At 36.6% G+C, this 19,968-nt stretch overlaps 4 protein-coding genes and 1 long non-coding RNA gene across 6 annotated transcripts; 1 reads left to right on the forward strand and 4 right to left on the reverse strand.

Annotated features, from left to right (window-relative positions):
• The first annotated feature begins 449 nt into the window (after positions 1 to 449).
• LOC143461865 (uncharacterized) lies at positions 450 to 4,189 on the forward strand. Of its 2 annotated transcripts, none has more exons than XR_013118101.1 (3): positions 450 to 822; positions 920 to 1,098; positions 4,052 to 4,189. It is a non-coding gene; the product is annotated as an uncharacterized LOC143461865 (long non-coding RNA). The 2 variants fall into 2 exon arrangements; XR_013118100.1 differs by having other exon boundaries at positions 450 to 779.
• On the reverse strand, positions 1,504 to 3,084 carry LOC143462330 (solute carrier family 35 member G1-like). The gene is made up of 2 exons (XM_076960456.1): positions 2,317 to 3,084; positions 1,504 to 2,206 (listed from the first exon to the last, which is right to left on the reverse strand). Exons 1-2 carry the CDS (start codon positions 2,717 to 2,719, stop codon positions 1,647 to 1,649), a joined length of 963 nt encoding a protein of 320 aa, XP_076816571.1. The 5' UTR covers positions 2,720 to 3,084; the 3' UTR covers positions 1,504 to 1,646.
• Positions 4,190 to 4,367: 178 nt separating the features above from the next.
• On the reverse strand, positions 4,368 to 7,013 carry LOC143461864 (sulfotransferase 1B1-like). The gene is made up of 8 exons (XM_076959773.1): positions 6,394 to 7,013; positions 6,085 to 6,152; positions 5,694 to 5,807; positions 5,465 to 5,574; positions 5,254 to 5,395; positions 4,986 to 5,101; positions 4,729 to 4,882; positions 4,368 to 4,629 (listed from the first exon to the last, which is right to left on the reverse strand). The coding sequence occupies exons 1-8, from the start codon at positions 6,561 to 6,563 to the stop codon at positions 4,514 to 4,516; spliced, it is 990 nt and encodes a 329-aa protein (XP_076815888.1). The 5' UTR covers positions 6,564 to 7,013; the 3' UTR covers positions 4,368 to 4,513.
• A 4,913-nt stretch (positions 7,014 to 11,926) lies between these two features.
• On the reverse strand, positions 11,927 to 16,758 carry LOC143461863 (sulfotransferase 1B1-like). Its single transcript, XM_076959771.1, has 7 exons — positions 14,877 to 16,758; positions 14,652 to 14,765; positions 14,274 to 14,383; positions 14,053 to 14,194; positions 13,859 to 13,974; positions 13,610 to 13,766; positions 11,927 to 13,525 (listed from the first exon to the last, which is right to left on the reverse strand). The coding sequence occupies exons 1-7, from the start codon at positions 15,112 to 15,114 to the stop codon at positions 13,410 to 13,412; spliced, it is 993 nt and encodes a 330-aa protein (XP_076815886.1). The 5' UTR covers positions 15,115 to 16,758; the 3' UTR covers positions 11,927 to 13,409.
• A 179-nt stretch (positions 16,759 to 16,937) lies between these two features.
• Positions 16,938 to 19,355, reverse strand: LOC143461862 (amine sulfotransferase-like). The gene is made up of 7 exons (XM_076959770.1): positions 18,512 to 19,355; positions 18,313 to 18,426; positions 18,132 to 18,241; positions 17,798 to 17,939; positions 17,595 to 17,710; positions 17,325 to 17,496; positions 16,938 to 17,246 (listed from the first exon to the last, which is right to left on the reverse strand). Exons 1-7 carry the CDS (start codon positions 18,750 to 18,752, stop codon positions 17,113 to 17,115), a joined length of 1,029 nt encoding a protein of 342 aa, XP_076815885.1. The 5' UTR covers positions 18,753 to 19,355; the 3' UTR covers positions 16,938 to 17,112.
• Between the last annotated feature and the right edge of the window lie 613 nt (positions 19,356 to 19,968).

Raw genomic sequence — 19,968 nt, forward strand, 5'->3', positions numbered from 1 at the left:
TAATCCTTCGTGAGCTTGTTCTCATAAATAAAATATTTCGGTCTTAACAAAGGATGCACGTATCTTTATGCATGGTATATGGTTAACAGCTACCAATCTATACCGCCCAAAGTAATCCTTTTTGGTTGTTTGTTTCGAATTTTATCGTATCAAACTAATTTCGCCATAAACTGTGCGTAGCAAAAAATGACGTTCGTCATAGCACAATTAAAAACATGCTCACGAACAATTAATGAAGCAGAAAAAGTGGCAATGTCCTAAAAGCTTAAAACGTGCATGAAAGATTATAATATTAAAATTGCGTTATTTTATGGCAGATTAGCTGGGTCACCAAACTCAGAACTCCGTTAAGTTCTAAAATTTAAATAAAATATAATTTATAAAAACAATGTATAGGAAAAATTATAGGAATTGTATTATATATGTATATATTATAGGCAATTGTAGCCTAGAAGCCATATGCTTGTAAACATTAAGACATTACTAATGTAATATTAGTAATATTACCTGCCATAAGCGATGTCTTGCGTACCGTGATTGGATATGCTTTTGTCATATTATGGAAAATGGAATTATGGAATAGAAGGCCTTTAGAAAGAGATAAGTTCAACTAGGCGTCGTAGTTTCATTCCCGACCTCGTCTTACAAAGTTTTACTCCCTAGGATAACCTGTGTGCGGCCTGGTCACCTGCGAGCCGGCGTCAATCGATAACCCCCAACTTGTGAGTTTACCGCGGTGGATCAAGCCGCAGGGCGCAGACCACGTCATATCACGCAACGTGAGAAAAAGTTAAAGAAATCAGGGATAGCATGTTGACTAGTGTAAGGTGTTTGTTTCACAAAATAAGTGAGTGTTGCTTTCATCAATATAATAGTCGTCTTCAGACGTTTTTATATGGCTTTGTTTTGATTATTTTAGGACCCCACCAAGCGTATATGTCTTGCAGGATGCTTGACCTACTTTGCATTAGGTATAAAGTTCATCCGTGACAAAGTTACCTGTCCTTACAAGGGCCATGACTGACACTGCAACGTTAATATTCATTGCAACTTGTACGTTGATAAACAACGGTATTTCGATGATACGTAGTTGAAAAGGTACAGTAAATGACTAGTTTACACTACTTACATAACACGCAGTGGCCGCTGATGTGTATAACAGCAATTACATTTTTTTGAATTACGCCCAACTCTTATTCTAGTAGTAGGCTATTTCGAAATTACAGGAATTTTTGGATTAAGTGCATGACTTTCACGTCCATGCACAGGCCTTTGTTGAATAAATGCCCGCAATGCCCAATTGATGAAGCTGGTCTTCTTAAACTAGTTTCCTGTCAGAGAAAGCTCGTTCCGACCGATTCGTGAGTGAATACGCGTAAGATCACCAACTTCACGTGTACAGCAGGCTACTACGCGCAACCCCCAGTTAACACATTGAATGCGGCTGATTCTGCTTATAGCTAGAATGTCCTGCAGTTCTTGTCAACCGGCGCAACGAACCCTACGGAATGTTATATTTATAGTCAAACTCATATGCCAAGACTTTGCAACGGGAAGCAAAATTGGTAAAATAGGTTTTATCGTTTTCTTCGGAATGTCAGAAAGAATCGGGTAATATTAAACAAAGCATTCATTCGATAAACAATTTAACTCAATACAAATTTAGTCAATGTTATACCAAATGAACTCACAAATATCAACACAGCTCCTATTCCACTGTACATATTAGGTGTAACATTTAGCAAAAAGTACTGAAACGTGAATGCGAAGATGATTTGCGTAGTTTGAACAAGAGTTACCGGTCCAGCTCGCTCAACTTGTAGCGCAATAGTCATAAATATTTGCCCAACCAAACCAAAGCAACTCACTAGTACAACGTAACCTACGTCACTAAAACAGGGCGAACGAAATTCATCAGTTACAAGCAAGTAAGTCAATGAAATGAAAAACCCTTCCCAGGAATAATAAACAAGCGACAAAGTATAGTGCACGCTTCGGCCCATCTTTCTCACGATGACGTAAGTAATTGAGTTGCTCAATGCCGACCCGATCGCGCAAGCGACACCCAAAATTCTCTCGGCAAAGTTGTGTTCAGTTAATCCAATATCTTCATCTACCATTTTGAAAATAAAAGGAGGTTGGGCGATGAAAAGAACTCCAGTAGCCGTGACTACAGTGAAAATGACATCTGTTTTTCGACACTCCTCTAAAAATGTAACGTATTAGTAATCAAACAGCAAATACTTTTCGTTTTTTAGTAGTGTACAAGAAAGTTTCGTCAAAAAATTTTTTTGTATTAACTCCATTTATCTATACCTTGTAGACAAGCGCAAGCAAAGAAACCCACAAGCACCGAATAGGTATAACTGATTGCAATAGCATTTCCCAAGGGCAACTTTTTCACAGCAATAAATAATAATATAATGGAGCAAATCCCAAATGCTCCCCTAGCGATAATGTATTTAAGCAGGCTGGGATGAGGGCCCAGTGGATTTATTTGCTTATATTTTAAGATAGGCAGAAGCATAACGAACTGAATAAGGCAGCGCCCGAAAACAATTTGTGCTGGACTTGCACTATCGGCATACTTGGCGAACATTGAACTGGTAGAAGCAAAGGCGGCGGCAAGAGTTGCGTATAATATGCCCAAAAGGCCTTTCCATTTCGGCTCATTCTTTCTTCTTTGGGTAGGCAATTCCATCGATTCGGCCAGATCCATACCTTCGACTATTACTGCGTTGGTTTGTGATTAACACTGTACTCTGTTGTTTCAATCAACAGGCAGTTAAGTTTGTGCTTAGAAAAATGTAGGTGTGTTAGAAACAAAACCGCACAAGTATTTATATCGTAGCGCAGTACATATCCATTTCATGTATTCTCTTTATTGAAGTACCATCTTCGTATAAATGCCTGCCTATTCCCTTCCAAATAGAAATCAGACGCATAGCCTTAAAATAGTTTCTGTCTTGCTGAGAAGGCCATCGCAAGGTTTTCTGTCGTCGCTTTCAATTCACCATACAGCTTTCCGTAGTGATTTACCTTCAAGTGAAAACCACATGAACAATACATTCTTCCCTTCGATACGCTTCACTAGCTATGTATAAAGTCTGGGAAATAAATTGATCACTTATAATTATTCCTGCGTAGTATGCAGTTTATTCAATCAATCAAGCGTTTTATTTTTCGTCAAAAACGCGGTTGGGGCGAAAAATTTCAATAGCAGTTTTAACTGAGCGTATGTTATAATTTTCTCGTGACGTCACGAATTACAGCCTGGTGTTTAGTAGCACAATGTAATTGGTGACGTCACGTGTTTGCTGATCGGTAGCACATATGCATGTGTATATTGTCTCTTATTTCTATGTTTACTCTTGTTCATATGATAACGTTTCCTACAGGCACTGCAATGACGTCTACGCAATTGCTAACCTAGTTTGAAGTCTTACGTTACACAAATAACGGTCATATAATGTAAACTCCACAGCGAGAATAGCGCCTTTTACCTAATAAAAAAGTTTTTAGCGGATTAAAAAACGATTATTCGATTTGTGAAAGTACCAAAGTAAAAAATCGATTTATTCGTGATAAGTGTGATCGATTTCCCAGTCATATGTAACGAGAATTTTTGTCACGCGTAGAATTGAATACAATCGTTAACCGCTGGGCAGTCTTGCACAGCCATCAATAAACAGTTGCTTGTTAACTTAACAGACTGCAAGATCAGCAAGTTAAGCATCATTTGTTCTTGTGAACAATGTCATTGATGCATTGACAATAATGTAAATGTAGAACAAAGTGCACGGTATGAATACGAAGTAAAACAGCAAAATTGCTACAAGGAATGCAGACGTTTATCTACAAAATTCGTTGTATTTCGTTCTCGAAATATTGCGCAGAGGTTTTGATGTGATTTAATAAATTTTAATAAACTTTTGATAAAACCTGTCGTAGTTAAAGCTAAGTTGATATTTTTCATGTCATTTCAAATCTAATAACGTTATTTCAAACTGCATGCGATGCTGTCATACATCTATTTTCATGTTTATTACAGAAGTATCTACTCCACACCAACTTCCATACTACACACGCATTTGGCTTTTAATCTTATGTTTTACGCCTTTCTTTGTGTTCAGCGCACGTGCATTTTCAGCAACTTTTGTCTCCAAGATGTCGAATGCTGCAGGCCAGCTTTATACATTTCATTTGCGATAGAGACATACCGCATGACTTTTTGTTCTAATATTGTTATGCTGCAATGATGTATATTGAGGCATTGAGACATACTGTAAATGCTTCATAATGACAGATAACATAATCTTATAGTAATATTAATGATAATGAAATGACATAATAAAAGCACAATAATATAACAACAACAATTCATGTTATAATGATATGTCGAGACGTGACGTCGTAAAAATGAAATACATTATACGTATTATACTCGTAATTGTATTGCAAAAAAGCAGATGGTAACAATATAGGGAAGACCTTCATGTGACCTAAAAGAACCTTACTCTAGTTCATAAGTGAATTTCAGGTTTGTATCACCGAGAATTTCTTTCACTTTCTTGTCGATCAATTCCGACTGAGCGACGGTCAAATAATTTTTCCATCCCCCTACCACACCTTTACGAAGTGAAAACAAATTTAATATTATTTCATTCTTTTTCGTTGGTTTTGTAAGTTTTTTTTTCAATTTTGCACATAAACTATCTTAAAACAAACCTTTGCGAACATGCTTAAAGAATGAATCCTCTGTTTTCTCCCTTGACTTCTTCATTGAATCCAGACTTGTTTTCTCTGTTATCATGTCCACATCTTCATCACTTAAAACGACATCCAAGAATTTTGATACCCTCTTGATTCCTTGCTTCAAATCCTTCAGTAGGAAAGGTATTTGCAAATGGTATGATGATTATTTTAGAAAAAGCGTTTGCTGATGCTTTTTTAGCGTGCATCTAAATAATTATCCTTTTTCTTGCCTTTTTGAGATCTTCATAATAAACAAATAAAACGTTGCTGTCGTTTTGATGGGGATACCATTCTTTGAGATGTTCCAAATATCCTTCACCTTTCTTAGCAAAAAGTTTTTGTTCACCTAGAAAACAATATTGGATTTCAGAACAGTAAAAGCAAGTTGAATATAGGCTGAACAAGCAAAATTTATACTTTTTACCCATCCAGCAATAAACATCACAAAACATACGTAACAAATAATGTATATTTACGTAATTTATTAGCACTGAAAACCTGCAATGTATTCGTCAAAATACTTCTTTTTATCGGTAGTGTACATATCCTTGTATGGCGGCAAATCAGCATAAGGTTGAGTTTTGCTGAAGTGATACCAGGAAACTGCCTGGTCTTTAGGATTCCTTATCATATAGATCACCTGCGAAAAGTAGTTGGAGGCATTCTTATCATTAGTCAACATTGGTGGAGTTTTTCAAGAACGTAAAACCTTTGTTTCTCTTTCTTTCAATTTCTTGAAATTGATCAAAGGAGCCGGTAAATGGGTTCCCATCACTTTTCTTGGGAAGTTCAGCTTTTTTAAGACCTCGTATTTTGATTCTGTCAAAGGTAGTATAAAACGTTCTTGTTTGTTTACATAGAACTGAATTGAAGTTGAAAATGAATGAAATAAATCTGAATTTGTTTAATATGAATTTAATATGGTCAGGTGAACTCACCTGGGCCATATTCCAAGTAAGCAAAGAAGAAATGCATGGCGCTTGTCTTCCTAAGCATTTCTTCATCATGTAAATAAATCATGTGACGAACAAGCTCTCTCATCCACGTTGTACCTGTGATTGAGTTTGGCAATTTCAGGAAATGATTGGGCAATAACGTTGCAATGTAAATTGATTGCTTTAACTTGAAAATGTCGTTAAATTGCATTTATTGCAGTCCATGTCATTGAAATATTGAACGTAGCTAGGGCCAGCTTTAATGCTAGCTATAATTTTTTAAGTTTTAATGAGCCAGCTAAGCAGCCTAAGGTATAGCGTAAAGTTTGAAGTAAACACTGAAGGTATGAAGCCCCTAAAATGTTTCTCCACAAAGACAGCACGAAAGCTTTACCCGTTTTTGCATATGACGCAACAATGACGTCGTCTGCATTCGGATTCCATAGGTTGTAAGCGTACTGAGCTGTAACCAATGTTCCCTCTAATTTTTCACAAGTGTGAGCAAACACACTAACTCTCTGAGCGGTCCCTTGGACCACTGTGAGCAACATCAGACGTGCGCAGTGCGCACTGTGGCCATTATTATGCGTTTATTTTCAATTCAGGTTGGATTTTTTTCTTGTGCGCAGCACTGTTTTTCTGTGCGCGAAGACCGTGACAGCAGTGCGCATTTGCGCACGCGCGCAGCTTAGAGGGAACATTGGCTGTAACTGGTTCGAATGCCGTCAAAAGATAATATCCTTTCAGTTCATTCAGTGCAACGTCCTCTCTCCAGGCTTTTTGCAAATATCTTTTAAACTCAGCTGAGTATTTTTGCTGATCTTCCTCAGTTAAATATGACAATGCTGGTCCGTATACAAACGTGGTATCCATTGCACAAGCACGATTGAGGAACACGAAAGATATTGAGAGGTTACGAAAAAATCTTTAAAATCTCTTGACCTTTACCTTTCAAACAGCAGGCTTAGGTTAATTCGCAGCAATGAGCTGGTTGTTTGGCCGGTTTCAACGGCAAGCATGCGCTCTTCCGCGGTTTTCTTTTTCTCTTTTTATAAACGACCCATAAGCAACCAAGTTGAATCAACCGTAAACGTAAATGATTAACTTCAGCATATAGCCACTAACCACTCATACATGGGCAGAATGTTACGGCACATCTTAATGGAAACGGTATCTGCTCTAGGCTAGAATGGTTGGAATTTTTCTCATGCTTACGCTGCAAATATAGTTAAAACATTTAAATGACAAAGAAAACGTTTGCCAGAGAAAGCAAATCTTATCGGAAAGTCTAGTACAGTATCGTGTTGCTGGATGTCTTTTGCAGCGAAAAAATACCCTACCAAATAGCATGTTTGCTGAAATCCACAAAAAATCAATAATTCGTATTGCAACTGATATACGAAAAGCTTTTTGAAAAAACATTTCAAATTTTTTTTGTCGCTCTCTGCTGCATGGGCTGTATGGCTGCCAAGAATATGTTGGTCTTTCTTTCTGTCCCATTGAAAAGTTTTACCTGTCATTAAGGTATAGGACTCTAACTCACTGGTTTCACATTACTGAATTTGATTAGGCAGTTAGCTTGTGATGATAAAGGGATATTATAATATACAAATCGAATAAAACATAGAATTCTTATTTTCAGACATCTGCTTTACAAAACGTGACGTTAATTATATAGATAACATTGCGTACCGATAACTTCCTGTTTTCCGTTTTAAGCCGTGACATGAATATCGCGCCTGCCTATCTTGCGTGAGTTATGTACAGCTGTTCAATGCATTCTTTCTACTAAGATCATCGCTGTAACATGGACGTCTTTATGCTGTTGCTGTGCTGATGCTTTGTCTAAATGTAATTGTTCAAAGAAACTTCAATATAATCAGTATATACAATTGTCATTCCTATGTAACCATTGTTGAGTTCTATTTGAATAAGGCAACAAGGACTTTGGTCCTATAATATAGCAGTGGAAAACAAGTCATTATAATATTGATCACTGCTAACTGAAGCTAGTCATCTGACAATAAGCCGTCAAGATGAACAATTAAATCTGTGGGTGAGAAAAGTAGACAACGACTTCATGAGACTTATATATTACACTGGCCAACAAAAAAATTTTGGCATGGAAGGTAAGAACGATTTTAGTGTATATCAGGGGCGCTGAACTCGAAAATGCCATTAGTTTTTGCAAATTGGTTCTAGTTTTTAAGATATTAGCGAATTTCGATATTTTTGGTACCTTTTAAATTTCAAGGTAGGTTGCATTTTATCTTAAGGAACAGCCTATATTAAATGTTGTTGTGAGTCTATGTGCACTAAAACCACAAGAATGAGCAAAAGCTAAAGACACAATGAAATTAGCTAAATGAAGAAGTGCTGCATAAATCTATTCGTTTCCATATATTCAACACAAAAAATGCCCCATTTATTCGTATTTTCATCAGATTCTCCTAACATATTGCAATTTGTGAGACTAAGCTTCCAATACCACATTAAAACTTGCTTGAAGTGAACAATAAATAGCAGTAATTTGGTAATAACAAACCAAGTATACCTGATCCTACACAAGAAAGACGAAAATTTGTAAAAACAGACGAAATGAACAAGCAATCAATTTTTTTCATTTACCACGGAGTATTCAAAGCAAAACACTTTACGAAGAAATATGTCCATCTCAGGATGTGCATTAGTGAAGTTCTTAGATGCACTCTAGTTAATTACTCAAATTAGCTTAAAGTCATCTGCAGGAAAGTCCTCTTGTATGACTTTCGCCTGTAGTCTTGTTGTGGACAGCTTCGCATTAGGCACCAGCAGTAATCTGCCATCATGTGAGTCATCTACCTTGATATCTCTCTTCCATTAATTTGATATCTTGGTGAAACCTTTCACCTTGTTCCTCACTCATTCATATTTCCGAGGTTTTCAGGGAAGCGATCCAAGTGACTGAATAGATAGTGAACTTTTATGCTCATTCTTGATCCAAGAGCTTGAAAGTTCGTAAGCTTCACTTCTACGAGATCCACATAGTTGCTTGCTTTTACAACTGCAACGAATGAGTGCCAGGCTGCCTTCTCAACTTCAGTCATATGTGATGGAAAAACTTGATCTTAAATTAATTTTCGTATTTGTGGCCCATCAAAAATTCCTGCTTTCAGCTTTTCAATACTAAGACCAGGAAATACTTTGCACAGGTAATCAAAACAAGCACCATCTTTTTCTAAGGCCTTGACAAATTGTTTCATCAAACCCAATTTGATGTGCAATGTGGGTAAAATAATGCGATCACGACTGACCAAAGGTTCATTTACAACGTTTTTATCTCTGTGCACAAGCTATTTACGTATGGGCCACTCCTTTTTAATCCAGTGTTGATCAGTGGCCCAACTATCCCAGTAACAAATAAAGCAGGGATACTTGGTGTAGCCGCCTTGTTGTCCTAAGAGAAAGTTGACCATTTTCAAATCAACGCATATCTCCCAGTTATGTTCAGTATAAGAAAGTTTCTTCAAGACCATATTTACACGTTGGTAGTGTTCCTTTAAATGACTGAGTGGCCAATTGGAACGCAGGCAAACTTATTTCCGTTGTGAAGTAGCACACATTTCAAACTTTTTTTGGAGCTGTCAATGAATAACCTCCATTCTTCTGGTTTATATTCAAGTAGACCTATAGATGAAAGAAGTCCTTCAATGTTTTTACAGTATACAAAATTATCTTCTTGAGAGAAAAATTGCATTAACATTTCTTCTCTGTCCCGGTAAAACGTTATTTTTGTTGCCAAATCAAAAATGTTATGCTATGTGTAGATGTTAAGGCTTATGTTAGTGCTTGATGGGAGATGATATAAACTAATCTAAGGTCTTATTTACCTCCCAAGCGAGAAATTTGTGCCAGACAACTCAACATTTGGGCAAAACTAAATAGCTGCTCCACATGGCTTCAGTTTTTGTTAACCTTTGTTACTCACTAGCATACATTTCTAACTTTTCATGGTATATGTAGGAAGAAGCAATATCTCCAAAACTAGAGCCAATTCAGCAAAAGTAATGACATTTTCGGACTCAACGCCCCTGATATACCCCTAAATCGATCTAACATATCATGCCTTTTGAAAAAAAAATTTTTTTGTTGGCCTGTGTTATCATCCGCAATAAACATTTCAACAAGTACTTATTGTAGTGAAGTGGGTCAACCTCTCAAGTCAGATGACATATGCCCACTTTCCATTACAAGCTCAACTCCAGTTTATAATCCCTTCATTTAATTAGATTATTATGTTTTAAGAGTAAACAATTTCACTTTGTATAATGACTTCACTTTCTTCATTTCAACTTCACTTTGGGTAATGATTTCTGTATTGCGTTTAACTGGTTTACATCAGGTTTATAAGGCAGTTTTCTGGTCCATAGCTGGAAACTGATATTCAGATTTTTCCACCATCGATTGGTATATGATTTCAGAATGACAAAGCTCAATGCATGGTTTTGTTGGTATATGTAACGACTTATGTTAAGTTGAAAAACATAACCTAAGCTAATATGCCAGGTAACACACCAAACCAAATAAAATCAAAGTAACCTCTTTTTTAAAATAAAAACATCACCAAAAATTCTTTTTAATGTTTTATACGACTTCTGCCGAAACAAGTGTAACGTTTTGCAACTTTTTTGACATGTTACGCTTGTCAGTCATAAAATCTAAATCAGCTTGATCACAACCAGCAAAATCCACGATGCGTTTTATATTTTTATTTTTCTTTCGATAGTGCTTTATGATTATTATCAACGAAGAAAATACTGTATAATTATGTTATAAGGTACCTGTACCGAATAAGGTCCGGTCCCTAATAAGGTCCATTGCTCATATTTCGCAAACCCGTGCAAATAAATGAAAGATTTTGTCCCTACATAAAAACTAATATAAATTCATGATGGTTTACCAGATTTCATCCTTGTCACGTGATCAACCGATTCGCTAGAGCACAACAAAAATTTGATATTTGCAGTTAAGGTGGTTTTGTTAATTTAGAAAAAAAGTAAGTGAGAATTTGTCCGGTTAAATGTACTGTTGTCAGCCGGCTGAAGTTTTCATGTAACAACCAACTTAGTATTGAAAAGGATAATGCACTTTTTTTTTGCAAAAATTTTTCTGATGATAAAAATGTGACATTTTTTTCGTGGATGCCACATGCGCCTAATAAGGCCTATACAAGATGCTTGGCTAATTGATGTCCAGACTTCAAGAGTGGTTCCAGTCATCAGTTGGCAAATTGTTGCAGTTACTTTGATGCGCCTAGTGGAATCTTTTTAAATGTTTGTACAACTTAAAATGTGAAATTTCTAATAATGTTATATGTTGTCTATTACTATGTTTTGAATCAAAATACTCACAAAATTGGTGGGCCTTATTAGGAGCCTATGCTCCTAATAAGGCCCATTTTTTGGAATTTTTAATTTCTTTATAAAACTTTTTTGGGGGGTTGTCAGGTATTGTGGTTTTAATATGTTGTAGTCATATACCCTCACTAATAGAATACGATTTTTCAGTCTATTCTCATTTATGGTTCTTGAGTTATTTTCAAAAAAGTGTTAGGTGGGCCTTATTCGGTACAGGTACCTTATAACCAGTAGTGGCTTTCGGGTGAGGCGAGCTAGGCGGTCGCCTCGGGCCCCCTCCTGGAGGACCCTTCTCCTTTTGTGTATGAGCTCTCTAAAAGAACAAACATTGCATACGAGTATTATTGTTAACTATTTATATTTTTCAGGACGGGAATCATTCATTGGTTAATGCTGATTAGCTGTATAAACTGTATTTAGAACAGGGGAAAGTTATGTAAATCGAACTTCCGTGTGAATTGGTCGCTTCCTGCTTTGAGATTGCTTTCATATGGCTTGATGCCCAAACGGTCACGTGATCTGAAACATCTTGACAAGATGAAAAAATGTTTTGTTCTCTCCTGATAGATCTCTAAGGTATTAGGCGGTCGATAGCAACAAAGAAATGAAGGGTGGGAGACATAGGGAGCTGAGAAGAAATGCACAAAAAATCTCGGGCAGTTTGTTTTTTGAAAAAAAAGTAACATTTAATGCATTTTAGACCATCTAAATTCAAAATTTTCGGGAAGCATGCCCCCGGAACAACGTCCTACGTTACGTCTCCAGAAATTGTGGGGACCAAAAACTTAAGTCGTGCCATACCTCGCCTCGGGCCCCCGAAAACCTAAAGCCACCACTGCATATAATACAACCATATATTTGAGTAAAGGCAAATTCAAACAGGCGTTAGTGCACGTTAAAAAAAATATGTTTCAAATAGAATAGTCTAAAGCAGTGTTTCTCAACCCCGAGTCCGCGGACTCATTTGAGTCCGCGTAAGGTTTTTGTGAGTCCGCAAGCCCATTAATTTACCGTATATAATTAGGCATAGGTCATAATTTTCGCAACGGCTCCTTGCCTAAAAAAGTAGGTGTCGCAAGAGATACCTTGGCGTGTTGGATAATTTTAGTTATTACAACATCCATTTGTTGGTAATTTAAAATAGTCTGATTAAGAGCCTTGCTTATTTCTTATGTTATACTGGTGGCAATCCAATTCCTTAATTCTTTTGTTCTCTTCTCCTTCTTCCAACTCCTGGCGAGCGAATCACATCCTTTTTTCTCTTTTTTAAAAGGAGTTTCCAAGTGTCAGAGCTTTTTTTGTTTCTTTCCTTCTCTCGCAATGCAATTTCGCCTGCGCACGGCCACTTTTTGAAAGAACAGAAACATGAATTTGTTGATCGTTTTAGCGATGACAAATGGATTGCCAAATTGCTTTTCTTTGCTAATTTTTTCAGCCTTGTGAACCAATGGAATGGCTCTATGCATGGAAAAGACAAAAATATTTTAGATGTAAGATGCGTTTAAAGCTAAAATAACATTGTGGATACATCGAATGGAAAGTGGGAAGATGACTGACTGCTTTTCCAGCGTTGAACTTATTTTTTGAGGAGAAAAATATTGAATTGCGCGGTATTTGTCGAATGTTTCTTGAGCACCTCAATACATTTGTTTCTGAGCTGGATTGACATATTCCTTACCAAAATTATAACAAGATATTTAACTGGGTACGAAGTCCTTTTGAGGTGTCAGCGTTAGAGGTGCATTCAGAAATAGACTGCATTTCTGAACAGTTAATTGAACTGCAAAGTCGACAGATGTGGAGAGACAAGTTGAAAATTGTTTCTCTGACTCAATTTTGGGCGATCAATGTTCTATCGAAGGAACCTAACCTTTCTGACCTCTACAAACAAGCAGCAATAGCTCTTTTGCCTTTACCGACTACAAGTACATACTTGTGTGAAGCAGGATTTTCAACCTTAGCTATGCTTAAAACCAAGTGCCGGAACCAGCTTCAACCGGAAGATGATATCAGGTGTGCATTAACGACCATAATTCCTGATTTCGACAAACTTTTGAAGCAAGTTCAGAGACAAGGTTCTCATTGAGATAGGTTGAGCAAAGGTCGTAATTTTCAAGGTTCTCACTGAGATTTATAGTGCATATATGCCCAATAAACAAACCGCTTCTGCTTTTTTATCTCACTTTTTTAGTGTAGAACTAACTTATTTTTTATTCTTATTACCTGAGTCCGCGAATACTTGTGCTAATAGGAAAATAGTCCGTGGGCTAAAAAGGTTGAGAAACACTGGTCTAAAGTCTAAACTCTTGATTTCTAAAAAGCACTACTCTAGCTCGTAAGTGAATTTCAGGTTTGTATCACCGAGAACTTCTTTCACATTCTTGTCGATCAATTCCGATTGAGCCACAGTCAAATAATTTTTCCAATCTCCCACTAAACCTACAAAGCCAAGATGTTGGAAAATATATGTAAGTGACAGATTTATGTTGTAAGTAATAATTTTTTAATGGCATGTGATATAACCTTTCCGAAACATTTTTATGTCGCCATCTCTTTTATCTTCATCTCTGATTTTTTTCATGAAATCCAAACTTGTTTTCTCTGCTATCAAGTCTACATCCTCATCATTTAAATCCACATTCAAAAATTGTGCAACTTTTTTTATTCCCTCTTTTCTATCCTTGTTTTAGAACATAATATAAAAGCTGAAGAGTGAAAATTATAACAAATATAAACTGTCACATTCTTTGGTAACATAATTGCCTTTCTTACTTTTTTCAAGTCTTCATAGTAAACAAACAGAACATTGTTGTCGTTTTGATGGGGATACCATTCTTTTAGATGTTCCAAATATCCTTCATCTTTCTTAGCAAAAAGTTTGTGCTCTCCTAACCCAAAATAAAAGCCTTAAACCAAACAAAAAGGTTCAATTCTTTTAAAATAACTAACATACCACAGAAGCAAACCTGCTATATATGCATCAAAAAATGTCTTTTTAACAGGAGTGTACATGTCCCTGTATGGTTGCAAATCAGCAAAAGGGTGAGTTCTGCTGAAGTGATACCAGGAAACTGCCTGGTCTTTAGGATTCCTTATCATATAGATCACCTACAGTAAATGTGCACGATAAGATGGCATAACAAGAACCGAATATCTTATTATTGTGATTTCAAACAACTAAATTGACCTTTGCTCCAATTTTTCTCAATTTCTTGAAATTGATCAAAGGAGCTGGTAAATGAGTTCCCATCACCTTTTGTGGGATGTTCAGCTTTTCCAAAACCTCATATTTGGATGCTTCAAAAAAATAAAAGGCGAATCACCAATTATTATTATACATATGACAAATACATTTTGCTGACCTTTGGAACCTGGTTTATTTTAAAGCATCTTGCAAGCCAAGAGTTAAGGAAACTTTGGTTTACATTTACAATCTGCAGGTTACATTGCTTGATATGTTACGTCACTATCCACTTGTTTGTTTATAAGTGCTTGTTGAATGCGAACGGTTTGAATCTGGAAAGTTCCGTTCTTATTAATTAGACATTCTCTATCCAGTATTCACCTGGTCCAAATTCCAAATAAGCAAAGAAAAAATTAACATCATTTGTCTTTTCCAACATCTTGTCGTCATGGCAATAGAGTATATACCGAGCTAATTCCCGCATCCAAGTTGTACCTGCAGTGGCATAAATGAAAGCTTAATTTTATAAATTAAACTTTTCAGTTTTTAAGAATTTCTTCTTCACATCACTGGGTACACAGTACAATGCAGTAGTAAAACTTCTACCTGTTTTTGCATATGACGCAACAATGACGTCGCCTTTATTGGGATTCCATTGATCGTAAGCAAACTGTGCCGTAGCGGGTTCGAATCCTGGAAAGAATTGATAACCGTTCCATTCTTTTTGAGTAACGTCGTCTCTCCAGGCTTTCTGCATATATCTCTTAAACTCAGCTGAGTATTTTTGCTGATCTTCCACAGATAAATACTTCAATGCTGGTCCGTATGCAAATGTGAAATCCATCACTTGAAATCAGTTCATACATATATTAAACGTAATGGGCCAGGTAGTATCAAGTTCTGTGACATAATAATCGACCCGTTAGACGTTCATTGGTTCCTTGTAGAAGCCTTAGGCAGAAAGCAAGCGCTTTGCTGCGTCACGAAACGATCTGTTAGCTTTCTCGCGATCTTCTTTTTGTGCAGGTCAAGGAGCATATCGGTTGGTATGGCCCCTTAACTTAAGTAAGGCATAAAAATTTGTTACGCAGACTGTGATTTCGTTACAGCATCATTTGGGTAGGCTTGGAGCCCGAGAGCAGAAAGGGCGGTGACGAAGGTCCGCAAATTTTCTCCCAGCTAAATAAATAACTGTTGGCGAGCAAAATCTCGAGTAGATGAACTCACAGTCACTTCCTTAGTTCTTATGTCTTCGAATGACATATCATGCAAAAAAATGTCTCCCATCTTTCATGTCGAACTTCAAGGTAACAGGTAAGCTGCAAATTAGTGAATGTTTCTTGATAGCTTCGGAAGCTTGTACACTAGCGCAATACGAATCAAATTCTTTAATAAAATATCAAAAATCCGTGCCAATCTCACACGTAGGCGGTGCAAAACCGAAGTTCATCTTCAAAAAAGATTCAAAAGTATGCAAGAAATAAAAAAGTTTGGTCGTCACTAGGGTTAGTTCGGATATCAATAATTTTTACTATCCGGATAACGGATATATCCGTATATTTGGAATTTATCTAACCGGTTAACCGGATAATAACTGCTAAGTGAGACAATCGATTTCACGAGGTTTGCATGAAAAATGGATTGTAAAATCATTACGCAGTTTTATTGTAGATCTACGTACACGCGCAGTACGAGCGAATACGAGAAAAATCACGCAAATTTAATGTTCACTGCTTCTGCAACGCCCTCCTTATAAAGCACAATGCATCAATTGTAGAATCCTGTAGACGGGACCGGAGTTTTGTAACAAAGAGTCCACATGCACTGAATGCTCTTTCTGCTTCCACAGAAGTGGGCTGAATACTGGAACTGGATTATCACTTTTGAGACGTTTAAATTCCATCTCTTAAATTTAGTCACTTCAAACTAGATTGTAGTCAAAGCTTTTCAACTGACACTTCACAGACTTTACCTTGCCATGAGAATGCAGTCTTCTATTAAAAGAATCATTCATTATGCTTTCTTTGTGACGTGATAGTAAACTTCACTCGTGCATTTTAGGAGTACCGTAGTTGAAAGTATAAGACAATAGAAGTGTGAACAAAGGTTTAATTGCGCTCAGCGGGAGTCAGCCTCTACGTAACAAAGAATGTTCAAACTTACTAAAAAGTGTAAAACGCATTAGCAACGATACTCTTTTAGCCGGTTAACCGGCAGAATTATATCCGGATATCAGATAGGAAAAAAACCTGCGGTTAATCGGTTAACCGTTATCCGGATAATCCAACCCTAGTCGTCACTCGCTGTGTCAACAATCCTGGCAATCAGAGTCCTGCCATGCTCGCCAGTTTGCGATGGTTTCTACTTAGCTCAGGGTTGGTTCTTCTGCCAGAGACCCGAGTTAAACATTCAGAACATACGTATATAAATTTGTATTATGTTCCAAATAAAAAGGTTATAAACAAGAGCAGATCAGCGACCTCTGTCCTCTGCTCACTCAGACACTCACAGCACCGGTAACTGGAATGATCAATGATCGTCATACCAAGAAAGCAACAGCTAGATTCACGTTGAATTGGGCGGAAGCGTCGCACGGGGCGCTAGTGATTTTTTTGCTACAATAAGTACTTATTACAGCTTGATTTGTTACAAATAGCAGACAAATGGCATCATAACACTGATTTTTATTTTTATTTTTTTCTACGAGTCATTGCAAGTAAAAACGTTTCGTTTGTTTAATGTGTTCATCAAAACATTATTATTTGCATTAGGCTATGTTGAAAGAATGTGAGAGGCAAAATTATTTCAAATCAAGCAATAAATCACATGGCAGTAGTTTGCATCACAAATTGCATCTAGTTTTGTCCAGATCATAAACAAATTTGAGATTTGTATTGCCGAGAATTTTCTGTACTTTTTCGTCGATCAACTTCGACTGCTCTAAAGTTAAATAATTTTTCCATTCTCCTACAGCTCCTATAAAAATTCAAATGATTAAAAATGTGAGATTTCTTTAATTGAAAAATACAACCCTGAAAAAAAAACCTTACAAACCTTTTCGAAAAATCTTAAATACGCGAACTTTTTGCGTTTGAATGTTTTGCCTTTGTCGAGTTGATTCCTTCATTGAGTTGAAACTAGTTTTTTCTGCGATCATTTCCACGTCTTCATCGCTTAAAGTGACATCCAAGAATTTCGCAACTTTTCTGATTCCTTGATTTATATCCTGTTTAAAATAGAAGCAAGATATAAATCACTTTCAAAACTTTCAAATAATGGCTGTTTTTGAACAATCCTGACATATACGAGGTCCATTGCTCGTACCTTTTTAAGGTCTTCATAGAAAGCAAATAAAACGTTGCTGTCGTTTTGGTGGGGATACCATTCTTTGAGATGTTCCAAATATCCTTCACCTTTCTTAGCAAAAAGTTTATGTTCACCTATGTGTAAAGATATGTTCAGATAAAAAAGTTTAGCTTTTGGTTTTGCTTCACAGAAATTGTCTTCCAGGACATAACATTGCAAACCTGCAAAATAGGAATCAAAAAATTTCTTCTTATCAGCAGTGTACATATCCTTGTATGATGGCAAACCAGCATAAGGTTGAGTTTTGCTGAAGTGATACCAGGAAACTGCTTGATCTTTCGGGTTTCTCATCATATAAATAATCTATATGAAAAATGTTTTGTTGTAAGTGTAGCCGGTTTAAACTCTTCAATGTACATCGAACAGTGTTAAGAGAAATGTGAAGGTTTTGATTCTATTTTATTGTAAGTGTGACGTCATTGTAGTGTAATGACTGTAATGAGATGATGTGATAATGTGATGTGTGAAAAATGATGAGAACGCTTTCATACAAACCTTCGCTCCCTTTTCTTCATATTTCTTAAAGTTGATCAAAGGAGCCGGTAAATGAGTTGCCAAAACGTTTCGTGAAAAGTTGAGTTTTTTTAAAACGTCGTATTTTGATTCTGTACCCAAGTTACAAAAGAAATTTTAACGAACTGATCCTGTGTGTTTCAAAGCTGTTGCTTAACTTTACCTTGCCCAAATGACAGAAATGAAAAAAGAAACATGGTGGCTTTTGCTTTTTCTAACAATTCTTTATCATGGCAATAAAGTATATGACGAACCAACTCTCTCATCCAAATGGTTCCTGCGGTTTGAAACCCTTGTTTAGTGAACACAAACTTGTGTTGTAGCACAACACGTCACAACGTCGCCACTCATATAACCGATACCTGTTTTTGGGTATGACGCAACAATGACATCGCCTTTATTTGGATTCCATTGATTGTAAGCAAATTGAGCTGTAACAGGTTCGAATGCAGGAAGGAAGTAATATCCTTTCCATTCTTTTTGAGTAGCGTCCTCTTTCCAGGCTTTCTGCAAATATTTCTTAAACTCCACTGAGTATTTTTGCTGATCTTCCTCAGATAAATACGACAATGCTGGTCCGTATGCAAATGTAAAATCCATCATTTCTTATAACTTCATTGAACAAACCATGCACCAAATCCTTGAAACACATTTAACTTGCCTGGGACTGTATACAGCACCTTTCTCACGAGTTTGTTCAGAACGAATTGGTCTAGAAATAACTCATGCGTAGACCAACTCCTATCAAATATTCTCTCGTTAAAGGAAAGCAAACAACCACATGTACGACACGGATGAGTGGAGCGACGGTTCGTGTGTTGTTTGCACGATATTGGTCCAACAAGTTTTCATCACTTTACCAAACGACTCTACTGTATACGTATACATCAAATGCTGTTATTTTGAAAAGATTAAAACAAATCAAGGATCTTCCATGAAAACCATTGATCAGAATTAATGGCAGCAAATATGATTTAAAAAAACTTTTTTCGTAAATGCAATTCACTTCAAAATCCTTCTTTTGTTTGGTTATTTCTCACATGTATAAGGTTTAAAGAGCACGGGATCAGGACAAGGCTATATTAACTTATGCCAAAAATTCAAGTGTAACGTGACGACGAAGTACTAAAAGTTACATGTTCATTTGAACAGCTCAGCTAACGTCTTTTCGCAATACTTTTGTTTTTCTGTCTGTTTAACACAAACATTTATGAGGCAACGACGGTAGCCTGGATGCCATATTATGACGAAAGATGACATGACATAACGTTCTTGATATCAATCTTTCAGTGATTTGTTATTTTCAGGAAACTTTCACCCTACATCTTGCTTACAACTCGTTGCGGTTGTTTGGAAAATCACCCAGGTAGCTCAAAAAGAAAAGAACATTTAAGCCAAACTTGGGTACTTAATTTTGAAACACTGGTACACCTTCACTCTCTTTACATAACTAGCCTATACCTTATAGTTGTCTGCCTACATTTTGCCAAGAAATCCCTTTATCGCTGGCACAAAAACATCTCCAAGCAGTAGCCTCATCTTTATATAGGCGAAGCAAATAGTGTTACAGCCTAGCTACAAGTTATATCATGTCGCTCAGAGCGCATAAACTCAGCTTTTGACTTGGACACTTTTCTCTAGACATGTCATTGAGGGTAATAACAACCATTTTTTAAGCAATCTATAACAGTAGGGGAAAGTCACCCATGATGACACCAATTGACTGTACAGAGCAACATTTCTGCGTCCAACTTTTAACTTACTTTTAACCAGTTTTTGACTTTGTGATAATAAGGGGATATTATAGTATACAAATCGA

The sequence above is a fragment of the Clavelina lepadiformis genome, chromosome 6 (assembly GCF_947623445.1).
Source record: "Clavelina lepadiformis chromosome 6, kaClaLepa1.1, whole genome shotgun sequence".
Lineage (NCBI taxonomy): Eukaryota > Metazoa > Chordata > Ascidiacea > Aplousobranchia > Clavelinidae > Clavelina > Clavelina lepadiformis.

Excerpts from the sequence above, each read along its gene's own strand:
- LOC143462330 (XM_076960456.1), bottom strand. The coding sequence starts at position 2,719 with ATGGATCTGGCCGAATCGATGGAATTGCCTACCCAAAGAAGAAAGAAT. Across the intron at positions 2,207-2,316 it reads TGCTTGCGCTTGTCTACAAG|AGGAGTGTCGAAAAACAGAT; the intron begins GTATAGATAAAT and ends TTACATTTTTAG.
- LOC143461864 (XM_076959773.1), bottom strand. The coding sequence starts at position 6,563 with ATGGATACCACGTTTGTATACGGACCAGCATTGTCATATTTAACTGAG. Across the intron at positions 5,396-5,464 it reads TGAAAGAAAGAGAAACAAAG|GTGATCTATATGATAAGGAA; the intron begins GTTTTACGTTCT and ends TACTTTTCGCAG. Across the intron at positions 5,102-5,253 it reads TTTTGACGAATACATTGCAG|GTGAACAAAAACTTTTTGCT; the intron begins GTTTTCAGTGCT and ends ATTGTTTTCTAG.
- LOC143461863 (XM_076959771.1), bottom strand. The coding sequence starts at position 15,114 with ATGGATTTCACATTTGCATACGGACCAGCATTGAAGTATTTATCTGTG. Across the intron at positions 14,384-14,651 it reads TTATTTGGAATTTGGACCAG|CATCCAAATATGAGGTTTTG; the intron begins GTGAATACTGGA and ends ATTTTTTTGAAG. Across the intron at positions 13,526-13,609 it reads CATAAAAATGTTTCGGAAAG|GTTTAGTGGGAGATTGGAAA; the intron begins GTTATATCACAT and ends TTGGCTTTGTAG.
- LOC143461862 (XM_076959770.1), bottom strand. The coding sequence starts at position 18,752 with ATGATGGATTTTACATTTGCATACGGACCAGCATTGTCGTATTTATCT. Across the intron at positions 18,242-18,312 it reads ATTTCTGTCATTTGGGCAAG|AATCAAAATACGACGTTTTA; the intron begins GTAAAGTTAAGC and ends ACTTGGGTACAG. Across the intron at positions 17,497-17,594 it reads TCTATGAAGACCTTAAAAAG|GATATAAATCAAGGAATCAG; the intron begins GTACGAGCAATG and ends TATTTTAAACAG.